At 51.4% G+C, this 13818-nt stretch overlaps 1 protein-coding gene across 1 annotated transcript in view; it reads left to right on the top strand.

Moving 5' to 3' along the window:
* Positions 1-5638: 5638 nt before the first annotated feature.
* The window catches only part of ADRB2 (adrenoceptor beta 2), a 32308-nt gene continuing 24128 nt past the window's right edge, over positions 5639-13818 (top strand). Inside the window, exon 1 of the mRNA XM_071569904.1 lies at positions 5639-7038. Coding sequence (XP_071426005.1) covers positions 5865-7038 — 1174 coding nt within the window. The 5' untranslated portion in view covers positions 5639-5864. The remainder of the gene's footprint in view (positions 7039-13818) is intronic.

Raw genomic sequence — 13818 nt, 5'->3', positions numbered from 1 at the left:
ATCTGCTCTGTGGCACCAGGTGCCCATTGCACCTGACTAGTGTCCCCTTTGACCTTCTGGGTGGGGGTAATGGAGCAGAAGCCACCTTGCTGCTGATGCCTGGAACACCCAAAAATCCTCCACTGTGTGGCAAACTCCCCTGCTGCAGCCTCACACCTTGGCTCTGCACCATGCGAGGAAACAAGATCCTGGGGAGAGGACAAGAAAAGACTGCTGGGCTCAGAGGTCATTGCCAGGGACAAGCCAAGGGAGAGGTGTGGGTTAGAGACAGTGATCTTCTCTGTTTGTGAAAACCCTGTTCAGTTATGGGAAAAATAGTAAAGAGAAGAAAAAGGTCTTGATAACAATCTTTTATCTCTGGCTTTTATTCCAATGCTCTCTTCTGTTTCCTCTGCTGCCCTCGTTGTGTCATTTTGTAACCTGTATTCACCATCAGTGTTGATTTACAGAAGAGCAGTACGGTATTTGGCCCAGAGACAATAATTCTCTGGTGTTCAGCTGTTCTAGCTAGTGTCATGTTCCATATAAAGTGCTTCAGTTTTCAGTGGGGTCACTGCTCATGTTCTGCAGTTTCCCTTTTCCTTAGTCTAGTCTAAAAAAAACCCCACCATAACAGCCTCCCTGCAAGTGCTGATGCTCCAGAGGTTAATAACTGTGATCTTCTACACTCAGCAGATGCTCTGGGAGAGACACAGAGAGGATCAGAGCATCCTCCTGCCTTCATGCAAGAGGTTCTTCCTTGCTCAGTTTCCCTTCCCACTTCCACAGCACCCTCAGATGGGATGATGTGGGGATGGGCACTCCAACAGCAGTGGCACCTGTGGAAGTGTTAGGGATACTCCTGTGTCAGACAGGTGTTGTCTCAGGCATTTCATACCATCCTGCTGCCCTCAGAGCGGAGAAGACCCTCTTCACTGTTCTTTCCCCTGCAGTGCACAGCAAGCGCACAGTCCATGGGAGTGGCTGCCTGAGGGTAAAAGTGGCAGCATCTCCCCCTCAAAAGAATCAGGAATGTTTCTGTCCCTTCTGCTGCCTCTCCTGATGCAAGTGAGTGTCAAAGAGAGCTCCAGGCTTCTTCTTACTGCTGCAAACTCCTGGAGCAAGGAGACACCACAGGGCTCCCACTTGACCATGCAAGGAGATCTAGGAGAGAAATAAGCAAACAAATAAGCCCGACTTTATCACTCCAATCCTAATTTCTGATTGTGCCATTGCTCCAAACAAGCATAAAGCAGAGACTAATGAAGAGCTGTGAGTCAGGGATGGCTCCCTCTCATGGCTTAGAGAGTTAGAGGAAATCAGGAGCCAGGACGTTGCACTCTGCTCCCACAGCTAATGTCCCAGAGCCCCCTGATCCCTACCAGGCCTCTCTAAAGAAGCATGAGGAAGCCAAAAAAATCACAGAGCCACAGAATAGTGTGGAAGGCATATTAAAGATCATCCCATTCCACCCGCCTGCCACCAGGTTACTCCAAGACTCATCCAACCTGGCCTTGAACAATTCCAGGGATGGGGCAGCCGTAGCTTCCCTGGGCAATTGTGTCAGTGCCTCACCACCCTCACAGTGAAGAATTTTTCCTACTATCTCATCTAAACCTGCTGTCTTTCAGTCTGAAGCTGTTCCCCCTTGTCCTGTCATTCCAGGCCCTTGTAAATAGTCTCCCTTCATCTTTTTTGCAGGCTCCCCTCAGGTCCTGGAAGGCTGCAATTAGGTCCCCAAAAGAAGGCAGAAGTGACCCACAGAAAGTGTCCCTGTCCCTTCTCCTGTGGGCTGGTGAGCTGCCCCTGCACTATCCCAGCACTGCTGAGTGCTGAGAGCCATAGCCTGGCATATGTGAAGGAATGCAGCAGCAAAAGAGGGGAAAGCAGAGTGAATTCACTCTGAGCAGGAGTGTCAGGTTGTCTGAAAGGTGTCTAATATGTCTCAAGCCAAGGTGGGCAGCAGCCCACCTGTGACAGGGGTTGATGTGAGTCAGCAGCTGCAGGATAAGGGATCCTTCCCTCCTATCTCTGTGCTGCTGCTGCCGCCTTACAACCATCCCCGCAGTGACACACCAGACAAACACTGTGAGTTATCAGTTCTCTGCAAGGAATTTTACAAATTCCTCTCCAGCCAAACACTGTGTTGGAGACTGTCACTTCCAAGTGCTTGCCAAGAGCTTGATCTGGCCAGCTGGTTAATATCAGAATGCTTCATGCTTTCCAGCTTGTGATAAGCATCTGGGCAGGCGGGGTTAAAGCCGGCATCCTGCTAGTCACAGTCCTCAGGAAGGTCTTCCATGCCCGAAAGCCTAGCTGTTTTTTCCAATTATGTCAGTTGGGCTAATAAAAGTGATTACCTCTCTCTTCCAACCCTGCTTTCTCATTGATCCCACAGGCCGTTCTTCAAATGTCACTCAGCGAGGAGGGAGCACACATCCAATTATATAAAGCAAAAAGATCAGCGTGATGACAAAGCAGCAGGGTCAGTGGTACAAATGTGCTGCATGAAACAAATGAGATGCGTCTTTGGTTTTGACACCATCCAAGCCAAAGCAACCCATAAGGAAGCATTTTGGGGTGTGCTGGGGCTCTCCTCAGCACTTCAGGCAGCATAAAAAGTGCAAACTGCACTGTGTACATAACATTTCTTCTGAGGCTGGGTGTTACGTTTGTTTAAATAAGGAGCATTAAAAATGCTGGAAAGTTAAGAACTGCTCAAAAGCACAGATAGTCATGCAAACCTCAGAAGTAACTTGGACTTCTGGTGATCAAATTTATTTTTATGTGGGACAAAACCCTGCCTTTATTTTGAATCTGTGATCACTTCTCTCATTTGTTGAGGGCAGAAATCAGTTCAAGCCGTGGGCCCACCCCAACACACCTCAAATAGTTGAGAAAGAATTGCCAACACAAGCAAAGATGCAGAATCAAGGAAGAAAAATCAGCCTTTCTCTGCTTACTCCACCACAGCCTGTCAACCAGAGGTTCAGGTTTCCCTTAATACATTACAGCAAAGACAATATATTTAGCTGTAAACTGGGCTAGCTGATTTCTGCACCTTGGGCCACAAAAACTGCCACAGTCCTTAAGAGCCTCTGGAGAGAGACACAGGACTGTTACCAGAGACCTGTAGGAAATAGAGATGCCTTTGGTAAAGCACTTGTTACAAAGCAGAGAACTCAGCTTTGACTCTCCCAGAGCTGGAGTTTCCCACCAAGTCCCCAGACCTGATTCTCCTCCTGTCAGGACTCAGCGCTTCATGCAAGGATGAACAGCCATATATCTATCAGAATAGGAGATCCAATGGTTTTTGAATGCTTTGATTTGATGTCTAAATATTCCCAGATATTAGTCTAACCACAGAAACAGCACAGCAAATTCACTGGGTCACTACCAGACACGTACTTTGAGTGCTTTCTAGAGCTTTCAGATCAGCTCTTAAAATAGAAGGGGGAACAGAGACCTGAGGGTGATGTCTAATTCCCACACCTTCTGCTTTTCCTACCCCATTCTGCTCCACACTCTCACTATTGCATCTTATCTGTGTCTCTCTCTGCTTTCCAGCAGTTTCTTGTTGTGCTTCCTCTAACAGGTGAGTGCTGTGGGTCCTGGGAAGAGAGTATGTAAGGACCTGTGCAGGGAATGGATATTACACCCAGCAAATACTCTCTGAGCCTGTGTGTGCCTCTGGACTACACACTCTGCTGGTGTGAGATCTGTGAAAGCCAGTGGAGTGTTACACTAACACCAGTGGGTTACAATTGTACAATTGTACAGTTGTTGGTGTGTGTGTGAAATAGACAGCCCCATTTATCTCATTTATCCTATGGACAGGAGAAGTGCCTGGTAATTAGCTGAGGTCATTATCACCAAACCAGTGGTTCCTTCAAATGTTTTTCAAAAGGCTGCAGATGTCTGCAGTGGGAAGGGGTGCGCTGTGGACTTCTGATCATGTCTCTTCATTTTTAAAAACTCTGAATTTGTCCATGCAGAAGCGGAGTGTGGAAAGAGAAGGGAAACCACTAGTTCAGGAAGGGCCCTGCCTAGACAGACATCTCATACCACTGAAACTGCCTTTCATTTCCTGATTCCAGTACCTCATTTGCCCCTCTGTTTTAAATCATAAAACTTCCTCTCTGTACATCCAGCTCTTCTCTATAAATATCCCCAGCGCAGCCAGGCATGGCAGGGTGAAGGCTGCTCCCCACTGCAGCCCCACTGCCACAGCTGGTACCTGGCCCTTGAACCATGGTACCACCTTACCATTTGGGAAAAATGAGGCAGAATCTTGAAAACCCATCAGATTCCAGCAGCTGATGGGTTTCAAAGAGGATTCTACATCACTAAGTGTTTAATTGCTAATGAAGGTAGGACTCTGCTGCTGCCTGTGCCTGTGCTCTGCACCCAATGAGGCACTGACCTGCAGCTGCTGCTGGTGGCATTGGAGTGGATCTGGGCAAAAGCAACTCTTTCTTTTCTACCTTTCCATGGCATGGGGCAGTTTTAGAAACACAGCTTTCAGGCTTTGCTATCACCTCCACAAGCACCCCAGGGAGAGCAGTATGAGGTTGGGCGGCACCTCTCTGGGAGAGCAGTATGAGGCTGGGCAGCTTTGGTACAGAGTGATGGGCAGAAACAGAACTCCAGTGGGGCGGCATTACCTCCTATCAGGCTAAAAGGAAGTTTTCAGGATTCCTTAGTCCTTATTTAGCAAATTTGTTTGTTTTGGAGGGAAATACTTGTGATAGATTCTGAGTCTGACCACATGTCTGGCTGCAGCAGTCACACAGCTCCCTGCCTGGTCAGTGGCCCCTGGATGGTTGAGGGTTGTCTGCGCCTTTGGTTAGCTCTGGGATTTTGGGGGCTGGGCGGTGACTCCTGCACTTGGATACCCCCCACCACCCTGGGTGCTGAGTTGGGGTGCTGAGCTGGGGGTGAAGCTGCAGTAACGTGCTGTGCTGGGGGCTAGCAGGAATGAGGACATGAGTGAGACCCTAGCACAAGGTGTCACCAGTGAGGATGGGGGTTCTTGGGAAAGCCAAACTGTTTTGTCCAGCCAGGGACAAAAACTCTTGTGAGCTCCAGCATCCTCAGGATTTTCCTGGTGCTCTGTGCCCTGGTGACACCCCAGGAGTGCACAGGGTCTGTGGGAGGGCTGGAAGGTGTGTGGACACTTTGGAACAGGGATTGTGGGGGTGTTTGTGGGGCAGGGAGTGCAGAGACACTGTTAAGGTAGGGAGTGCTTCTGTGACACTGTAGGTGGGAGCCACAGAAGCAGTGCACAGCAGGCTGCACATGGGGGTGCATGGAAACCACAGGGTCATCCTGGGAGGAAGAGACACGCGTGGGCAGGGAACGATGTGAGGACACTGCAAAGTGGGGGGAGCACACATGGAGCAGGGAGAGCCAACGGTGCGGGCTGCACGGGAGAGGTGCAGGGACAAGGCAGGGACACGGCGGGGTTGCAGCACGCGTGGTCGAGGGGAGCGATGACACGCGTGGTGCAGCCGGAGGGAGAACTCGGAGGGGGTGGGGGGGGGGGGGGGGGGGGGCCTCGGGGTGCGGGTGCGGGCTGCCATTGGCTGCGGCGGGCTGATGTCACGGGCGGGTGTCACTTTATAAGATCCGCGGCGCCGAAGGGGCTGGGAGACGGACGGGTGAGCGGCCGCTGGGCGCGGGACGGGGCGGACGGGACGGGGCGGACGGGACGGAAAGAGACGGGAGCGGTGCGGAGCGGAGCGGTTCGGTCCCAGGTTCGCACGGCGGGAGCGTCCCCGCACCTGCTATCCCGTATGTGCGGCGCCCGGAGCAGCACTGCTGCTGCAGAGTCCTAAGCAAAGCCGAGCCCCGCCGCGCCGCCCCTGGGGGACTGCTGGCGGGCCATGGCGGTGGTAGGCACCGAGCTGCCCGGCGGCAACGTCAGCGCCAACCAGAGCGCCGCCGACCACACGGTGTCGCGGGACGTGTGGATGGTGGGCATGGGGATCCTCATGTCGCTGATCGTGCTGGCCATCGTCTTCGGCAACGTGCTGGTGATCACTGCCATCGCCCGGTTCCAGCGCCTGCAGACTGTCACCAACTACTTCATCACCTCGCTGGCCTGTGCTGACCTAGTGATGGGGCTGGCCGTGGTGCCCTTTGGCGCCTGCCACATCATCATGGAGATGTGGCAGTTTGGGAACTTCTGGTGTGAGTTCTGGACCTCCTTGGATGTGCTCTGTGTCACAGCCAGCATTGAGACCCTCTGTGTCATTGCTGTGGACAGGTACTTTGCCATCACCTCCCCTTTCAAGTACCAGAGCCTGCTGACTAAGAGCAAGGCACGTGTGGTCATCCTCATCGTGTGGGTGGTCTCAGCCCTCACCTCCTTCTTGCCCATCCAAATGCACTGGTACCGAGCAGACAGTGAGGAGGCCATCCTGTGCTATGAGAAGGACACATGTTGTGACTTTTTCACCAACCAAGCCTATGCCATTGCCTCCTCCATCATCTCCTTCTACCTGCCACTCGTTGTCATGGTATTTGTGTATGCCAGGGTCTTCCAGGTGGCTAAGAAGCAGTTGCAGAAGATAGACAGGAGTGAGGGGAGGTTTCACACCCAGAACAAGGAGCAGGAGCAGAAAGCGGGAGCTGGGCACCGCCGTGTGTCCAAGTTCTTCTTGAAGGAGCACAAGGCCCTCAAGACCCTTGGCATCATCATGGGCACCTTCACACTGTGCTGGCTGCCCTTCTTCATCGTCAACATTGTGCATGTCATCCAGGACAACATCATTCCCAAGTATGTGTACATCCTCTTGAACTGGCTGGGCTATGTCAACTCTGCCTTCAACCCTTTGATCTACTGCCGGAGCCCAGACTTCAGGTACGCCTTCCAGGAGCTCCTGTACTTCCGCAGGTCTGCCCTGAAGATGTACGCCAATGGCTACTCCAACAGCAATGGAAGGAGTGACTACAATGAGGAGGACAATGGCTACCCCCTAGCACCAGATAAAACCTGCGACTTGCTCTGTGAAGAGGGTTCCTTCCCTCACCCCGAGGACTTTTTGCACTGCAAAGGTACTGTGCCTAGTGGGTAGGGTACTGTGGGCTCTGGTGTGGCTCACAGTGGTTGTACAGAGGAGTCCTTCTAAGGTAAAGCAACTCCACCCTTATTAATAATACTGATCCTCTTCTAGAGTACACCTAAAATCTAATGGCTGTGAGAAACCCCAAATTCAAACCTTCTGCAAATGGGGGCTGCTCCCAGCCAGGGCGGCTGATTAGGGGCATGACCGGGGGTCCCTTGAGTGGGACTGGGGGGATTTGAGGCTGTGCAGAATGCATGTTCCCGGAGGGACTTTTGGCCATGCCCTGTGTTGAACTACCTCATGACCTTGCTGTAAGTAACCAGTGGCTGCTGTGGGAGAGCAGTGTGGGGCAGCAGGAGCAGGGCTGGGGCTGGACCCCCCTTGCCCCGGTGGCAACCCCACCGCGGAGCTGAGGGCCCTTCGAGACTCTTCCCAGTCCCCTTCTCATAACTGTGCCGGTGGATGTGGGAGCCCTCTCCGGCCAGGTGGGCACCTCGGAAGAGGATGCCAGTGTTGTCCAGACCGGGGGACTGCGAGGAGGTGGCACTCGGCGACAAAATCGCGGAGAAGGGATGCTGGGAGCAGGGCTGAGCGCGGCTCAGCAGGGCTGGGTCACGGCCGCGGCTGTGGCCGGCAGTGGGACAGTTTCATGAACGCCCAGAAACCGCGAGTGCTTTTCCTGCTAAGTGCTACTTTTTGCTGAAATAATAATATTAGAAATAAATGCACTATTTGCCTAGAATGTGAACCTGTGACTGTGGGACTCAGGAATGTTGTACTGGGAAACCGGGTGACATGCTGCTACAACCACAGACCATCGCTTTGCATCCAACCAAAAGATTTTAAAGAACTCAGTTTGTTTAACTATAAGTCTCAGATGACAGTGAGCCCGAGGAGGTAGGAAAGGAGGAGGGTTTATATTTTCCATGGCATCCTGTAAGCGCAGCTCCGACCGGCGAGCGGCTGCAAGTCTGTTGGGTTGGTTGTGGAGGTTTTTTTTCCCGTGTAACAGGCGCTGTCTGGCGTCCTCGGGCTGCGGAGCTGGCGGCGGGCGGGCAGGGCTGGCGGGGGCAGACAGGCACGGGCGGGCAGGTGTGGGCTGCGGGATAGCACCCCACTGCTATCGAGGACTGGCTCTCTTGGAGTCCCTAGCTGGAGGGAGGCAGCGATTTGGGCTGGGGAGGGGAGAATGGAGCTCCTCTACTGCCTGCACCCGCGGCGCTGTGTGACAGGCTGGACCCGCGTGCCGAGAGGTTGTGCAAGTGCGGGGTCCTTTCAGAAGCACTCGGGAGAGCTGCGGGGAAATGGTGCTCACGGGACCTACGGGCGCTCCGTGGGGCCATGGTGTCCCGCGGGGGAATGCTTGGGCACCGCCTGCTGTGGATACCCCGCATTTCCACCCCCTTTCGCCACACTGCGATGGTGTTTGTTGCCCTGGTGCCTGGGCCGTGCCGTGGTCAGTGGGTGGGTCTGAAGGTTGCTGGGTCCATGGCAAAACTATCTTTGCAAACGCAGTGGTGTGACCAGCCCGGAGCTGGGTCCTCTCCCGGGCTGGTACTCCCCGTTGCAGGAGGCAGAGCGGCTTCGGGGCAGCGCTACGCGCTGTCCTGGGGAGGCCGGAGGCTGGGAGCGGGGTGGAGCAAGGTTTCTGGTTACCGACACCTCCTGCAGTCCCCGTGTGGCCTCGGCTCTCTTGGCTTCTCTGAGAAGGACTTGCCCCAAGTGCTACTGCCGACAGGGGCAACCCCAGGGAACGCCGGAGGGGAATCCATCCCCCTCGGAACGGCAGGGAGCAGGGGGGGTTGTCATTGCTTCTGGTCCCTGCTGCTGCTGCTGCAAGGCGTGGGGACAAGCTCCTCGAGCTCTTGCACCACTCACGTAAAACTCCACCTGGCTTGTGCAGGGCTGGAGGCTGGAAACTCCTAGTGCTTCCTTCTTTTTTTTCCCAAGGTGGTACTAATCGTGCCTGAAAAAGGTCCTGGGAAGGAGGAACTGACTAAGCTCCACTTAGAGTGTTTATAGCTCAGCACTGCAGCAGAGGTAGGGAACATGGCAGAGTCCTTCCCTCCTGCCTCTCTACCTTGATGTTTGCAGCTGTCTGTGTCCTCACCTGCGGCTTTGTGGGGGATGTCAGTGCTGCTCCAAGTCCTTTGAGTATGAGCCACTCGGGCAAAGGAAGGGTGTGATCTAACAGCATGGCGTGTGAGGCCCCAGGTCAGCTCCTCAGATAAACATTAACAGGCTGCCCAAGCAGGGGAGATCCAATGCAGGACCAGGACTGCTAGTCAGGTGCTGTTTGCTTCATATTGCACAAGGACTGAGAGGTGACAGTCTGGTGTGATGTGGATTTGGTGTAGGTACACACAGTGCAGGTACTTGCATCAGGGCTGGAGATGTACTTTAGATTAGTTTGGGCCATGATTATTACGTAGCATTCGGAGCAGTGACAATTAACTTCTTGATTGCAGAGATCAGTATCTCCTGCATTGTTCTATCTCCTACATTTTGAATCTTGCCAGTCACTTTTATTTTGCTGTACCTAGGGGCAGCGTGGGTTGGCAGGGAGCAAGGGCACAAAGGGAAGAGTGTCTCACAGTGTTGGGGGGTCGGCCAGACTCAGCAGTCAAACTCTCACCAGCTTTGGGGCAGGTCCTTCGGCACAAAGAAATCCCATGTCCACATGTTGGGGTCTGTATTTTCACCATTATGTGCATTTCAGTAGCACATGTTGTGGACCAGGACTTTGTTGTCCAAATAATCACTCTATTTCTTTTTACTTCAGATATTGTGGTTCTGTGTAGGCAAAGCTGAGAGATGAGCAAGTGACTGAATGTAAAACAGCTCCAGCATCCAGAACAACTGGATGTGGAGGGGACAGAGGATATCGGGCTGTTTGCACTGAGCAGTTGACCTTAGTACTGCAAAGCTCAGCTACAGTGTTAGGAAACCTCAGGCTTGCAAGTGGAGTCTGAGTGTTGAAGAACTGATTTCTTTCCTCTAAACATTATTAAAACTAGTAAAATATAAACTGTAGTTCTGCGTGCAGCTGGAACTGAAAGAGAGAAATATTGGAGGAAAAAATATTATGGCACCACTAAAACCAAACCTGACAAACTTTTCCTATTCCATGGTTGGAAAAAAAATTTGGCCTGTTAAAATATTTTACATTAAAAAGATAGTTTTAGAGATACTTGCTAGGCATTAAAAAATGGAGCATTAAAGTCGAGAGTAACTGTTAAATTGGATTTTATAGTACTTAGGATTTACACTAGCAGAGAGTTGGCTCACGTTAAATACATCTGATAAAATACACAGTGACAAACACCAAATTGTTATTGCAAACAGAACAGGTTATCTGCTGTGCTGCTGGCTTGAACCTTGTGCCACTGCCACAAAGGTGGGTAGAGCATGGGTTGGATACTGCCCAACCATGTTGGTGGGTCCATGGGCAGGATACGACCCCCAGGTGTTGATGTGTGCATTGACTAGATTTGACAATATGTTCACTGTTTTTAGGCCAGATTGTTACGGTTCTTTAATGTGTTGGCTGAGATGGGCATTACAAACACAGCTTTTGTGTTGTTCCAAAATACTGCCCTTGCTGTATGTCCTGCATGTGGTTTGGGCAGCTGCAGTTTTCACATCAGGAGTTGTCTTTGCTTCATCCTCCAAAACAGCCAGAGCACTGAAAGCTGCTGAGTTATACTAGTCCTTTGCCTCTTGGGAGCATTCCTGGAGAGCTTTTGCTTTCTGGGTAGCCAGACCTGGAAATACAGCCTGCAGCTTGCTCTGGTATGGGGTAGATGTGAAAGTGCATGGGGAGCTGGCAGAGGGAATGGAGTTTGAGTGCAGATCCCCACCTGGAAGTTCTACTCAAGCATCTTTTGAGGACTCGCTGTTCCGAAAGTGCCTCATATCCCAAGCTGTTCAGCAATTCCCACTGGGCAGCATTGCCCAGGGGTACATCACGTTGCTGTGGGGTGTCAAGTCTGTGCCTGGCCCAGCCTTGCCTGTGGAATTGGTTCCAAGCCTTGCAGCCTCCCCTGGGGTTCAGGTGAAGTTGAGGCCCTTGCTCAGGGAGAGTGGGTACAGCAGAGAGGGAGGGAAGAGACTTAAGTTACTAAATGAACCAACATGTTTGAAAATAGGCCAGGGATTAATCGTGTAGAAAGGAGAGTTTGGCTTCTCCAGAGGGGGAGCGGATGTGTGAGCAGGGACAAAACATGCTCTTCATCTCTCCCACATCATCACTGCTGGGTTTTGCAAAGGCCTTATTTAAGTGTTTATTTACTATAAGGAACATGTTTTTGTCATCGAGGGAAGGGTAATGCCAGAGCTGGTTGGCTGTAAACAGCAGGCTGCAGTCTATCTCCTGGCATCTTCTGCCTTTCTGGTATAGAATCATGGGATCTTTTAGTTTGGAAAAGACCTTTAAGGTGGAGTACAACTGTTAACCTAGAACTGCCATTGAGCCAGCCTGTCCAGATCCCTCTGCAGAGTCTTCCTACTGTCCAACAAACCAACACTCCCCCTAACTTAGTGTCATCCATGAACGTACTGGGGGTGCACTCAATCCCCTCATCCAGATTGTCAATAAAGATATTAAACAGGACTGGCCCAGAAATGAGCTCTGAGAAATACCACTGGTGAACTGACCACCAGCTGGGTTTAACTCCATTCCCCACCACTCTCTGGGCTCAGCCATCCAATCAATTTTTACCCAGCAACCAGTGCACCCATCCAAGCCATGGAAGCCAGTTTCTGCAGGAGAATGCTGTAGGAAACAGGTGTTAAAGATTTAAGTAAAGTCCAGGTAGACATAATCCACAGCCTCTCCCTCACCTACTAAGCAGATCACCATGACACAGGAGATCAGGTCCCTGTTTTCCAGCTCCTTAGTCCTCCTTCTGCTCATGTATTATGCAAATGTATTTTTATTGTCTTTTATGGCAGCAGCTAGATTAAGCTCTAGTTGGGCTTTGGTTCTTCTAACTTTTCTCCCTGCATCACTTTACAACATCCTTGTTGTTGCTTGAGTTTCCTGCCCCTTTTACAAGAGGTCCTAAAGTCTCCCTTTTTTCCCCGAGTTTCAGCCAAAACTCTCTGTTCTGCCAGGCTTGTTCTCTTCCCTGCTGGCTCATCCGACACATGGGGACAGCCTGCTCCTGCACCTTTAATTACAGCTCCTGCTGCCAGGAGTCTCAAACACCCACATTGTCTGAGGGAAGGAAGGGTTTTGTCCCTCCCTCTGCCAGTCCTTTGCCTCCAAGTGTTTATTTTCATTATATGATGAATGCATTTCCCGAGGAGATGGGTTTATGAGCACATTCATTCCTCTGGCAAGAGGGTGGATGGCCTGTCTTGCATGTTCCCTTCTCTGCTCTCTGTCAGCAGATAAAAAGTGCCATCCTAAAAGCAACAGGGAAACAAAGGTTTCCTGACCTACTGTGGCAGCACTGGCTACGTCCCTGAGCTGTGAGGATGGAAGGAGGAGACAGAGAAGGTGCCTGCTGGTCTTCTCACCAGTGTTAGCCCAGTCTTCCCCTCTCAAGCTGTCTGTGCAGGGGCATCCAGTCCTGGTAAAGCACATGGTACCTTTACTAAGCTTCTGCCTGCACTTCAGCTCTGCAATGTGTGTGGTACCCAGAGTGGTTCTGCAGGTTCAGATGAGCAAGAGATATTGTGAAAAACCATTCTGGGCTTGGATGTTGTTCTCAGCAGAGAGACAATGTGACTCCAGGCTCCACGGAATTAGTGTTTTGCAAGATTAAGGTTCCTTTCATCACTGTTTTTCTACTTTGCTTGGTTTCTGGGCCCACAGTAGGACCACAGCCACTTTGGCATCTCCTCCCTGTGCAACAGTCTCTTCCAGTGTGAAAGCTTGGCACCTTCTGAGACTTGAATCCACCAGCCCCAGCACTTCTTCCCCTTGTTATACTTTTATTTGAGCTATTTTGAAAGCAAACATTAGTACTAATCTTTCTTCCTAGAAGCAAAGAGAGCATTTTGCAATGAACACACCTCCTGGGCTGTGAGGATGCTGACATTTGGCAGCTGGAGTGGCTACACGCTCTTATCAAGACATTTCTGTGGGTCACCAACTGCACAGGTCACCCAGGGGAACCTGTAGGCACTTTTTGTCACATTCCAGAGTTGGGCAGCAATATTCCACCCAGCACTGACTCTTGAGAGAGGCACTACAGCAGCTGCTTAAAGGCCCCAGTGCAGCTGGTGTCACGGGCAGACCCTGAGGCACCACCACTCCCTCTTGCACCCTCGGCCAAAGGACTCAAGCTTGCCTGGCACTGAACAAAGCACAGCCAGCTGGGCTGGGAGCACAGTTGCTTCCCCAGTGACACAGCCTGGGTCTAGACAGAGTAGTGCATGCTGGAAACTGGAGTTTACACAACTTGGAAGTAGGTTCTCTCTCCTGGTAAGTGTTATAAGAGCAGGACACAACCCAGACTCCCCTGGAATTGGCAGTGAGTATGTGCTGGAATTGCTGTGTGTAAGGGTGCTGAATCTAGCAGAGTATTTAAGGGGGCTTGAAGCTTTTATAAACTTTATTCATCCTGAAAAAAGTAGATTTGCTGCTTCTCTGTGCATTCAATTTCAGTTTTTCCTGTTTTCACACCTTCCCAATGGCAGGAGCTTATAACTGATTTTCTGTGCAATATTGCCAGTGCCAGTGAGAGTGGATTGGGAAATATTTACTTGTTTACTGTCCTTGGTAAGGTCATTTCTGCACAAGTGCATATATAGATACATG

The sequence above is a fragment of the Pithys albifrons genome, chromosome 15 (assembly GCF_047495875.1).
Source record: "Pithys albifrons albifrons isolate INPA30051 chromosome 15, PitAlb_v1, whole genome shotgun sequence".
NCBI classification, from domain to species: domain Eukaryota; kingdom Metazoa; phylum Chordata; class Aves; order Passeriformes; family Thamnophilidae; genus Pithys; species Pithys albifrons.
Note: the sequence above shows the minus strand (reverse complement) of the source record. Positions and strands in the feature narration are given on the sequence as shown.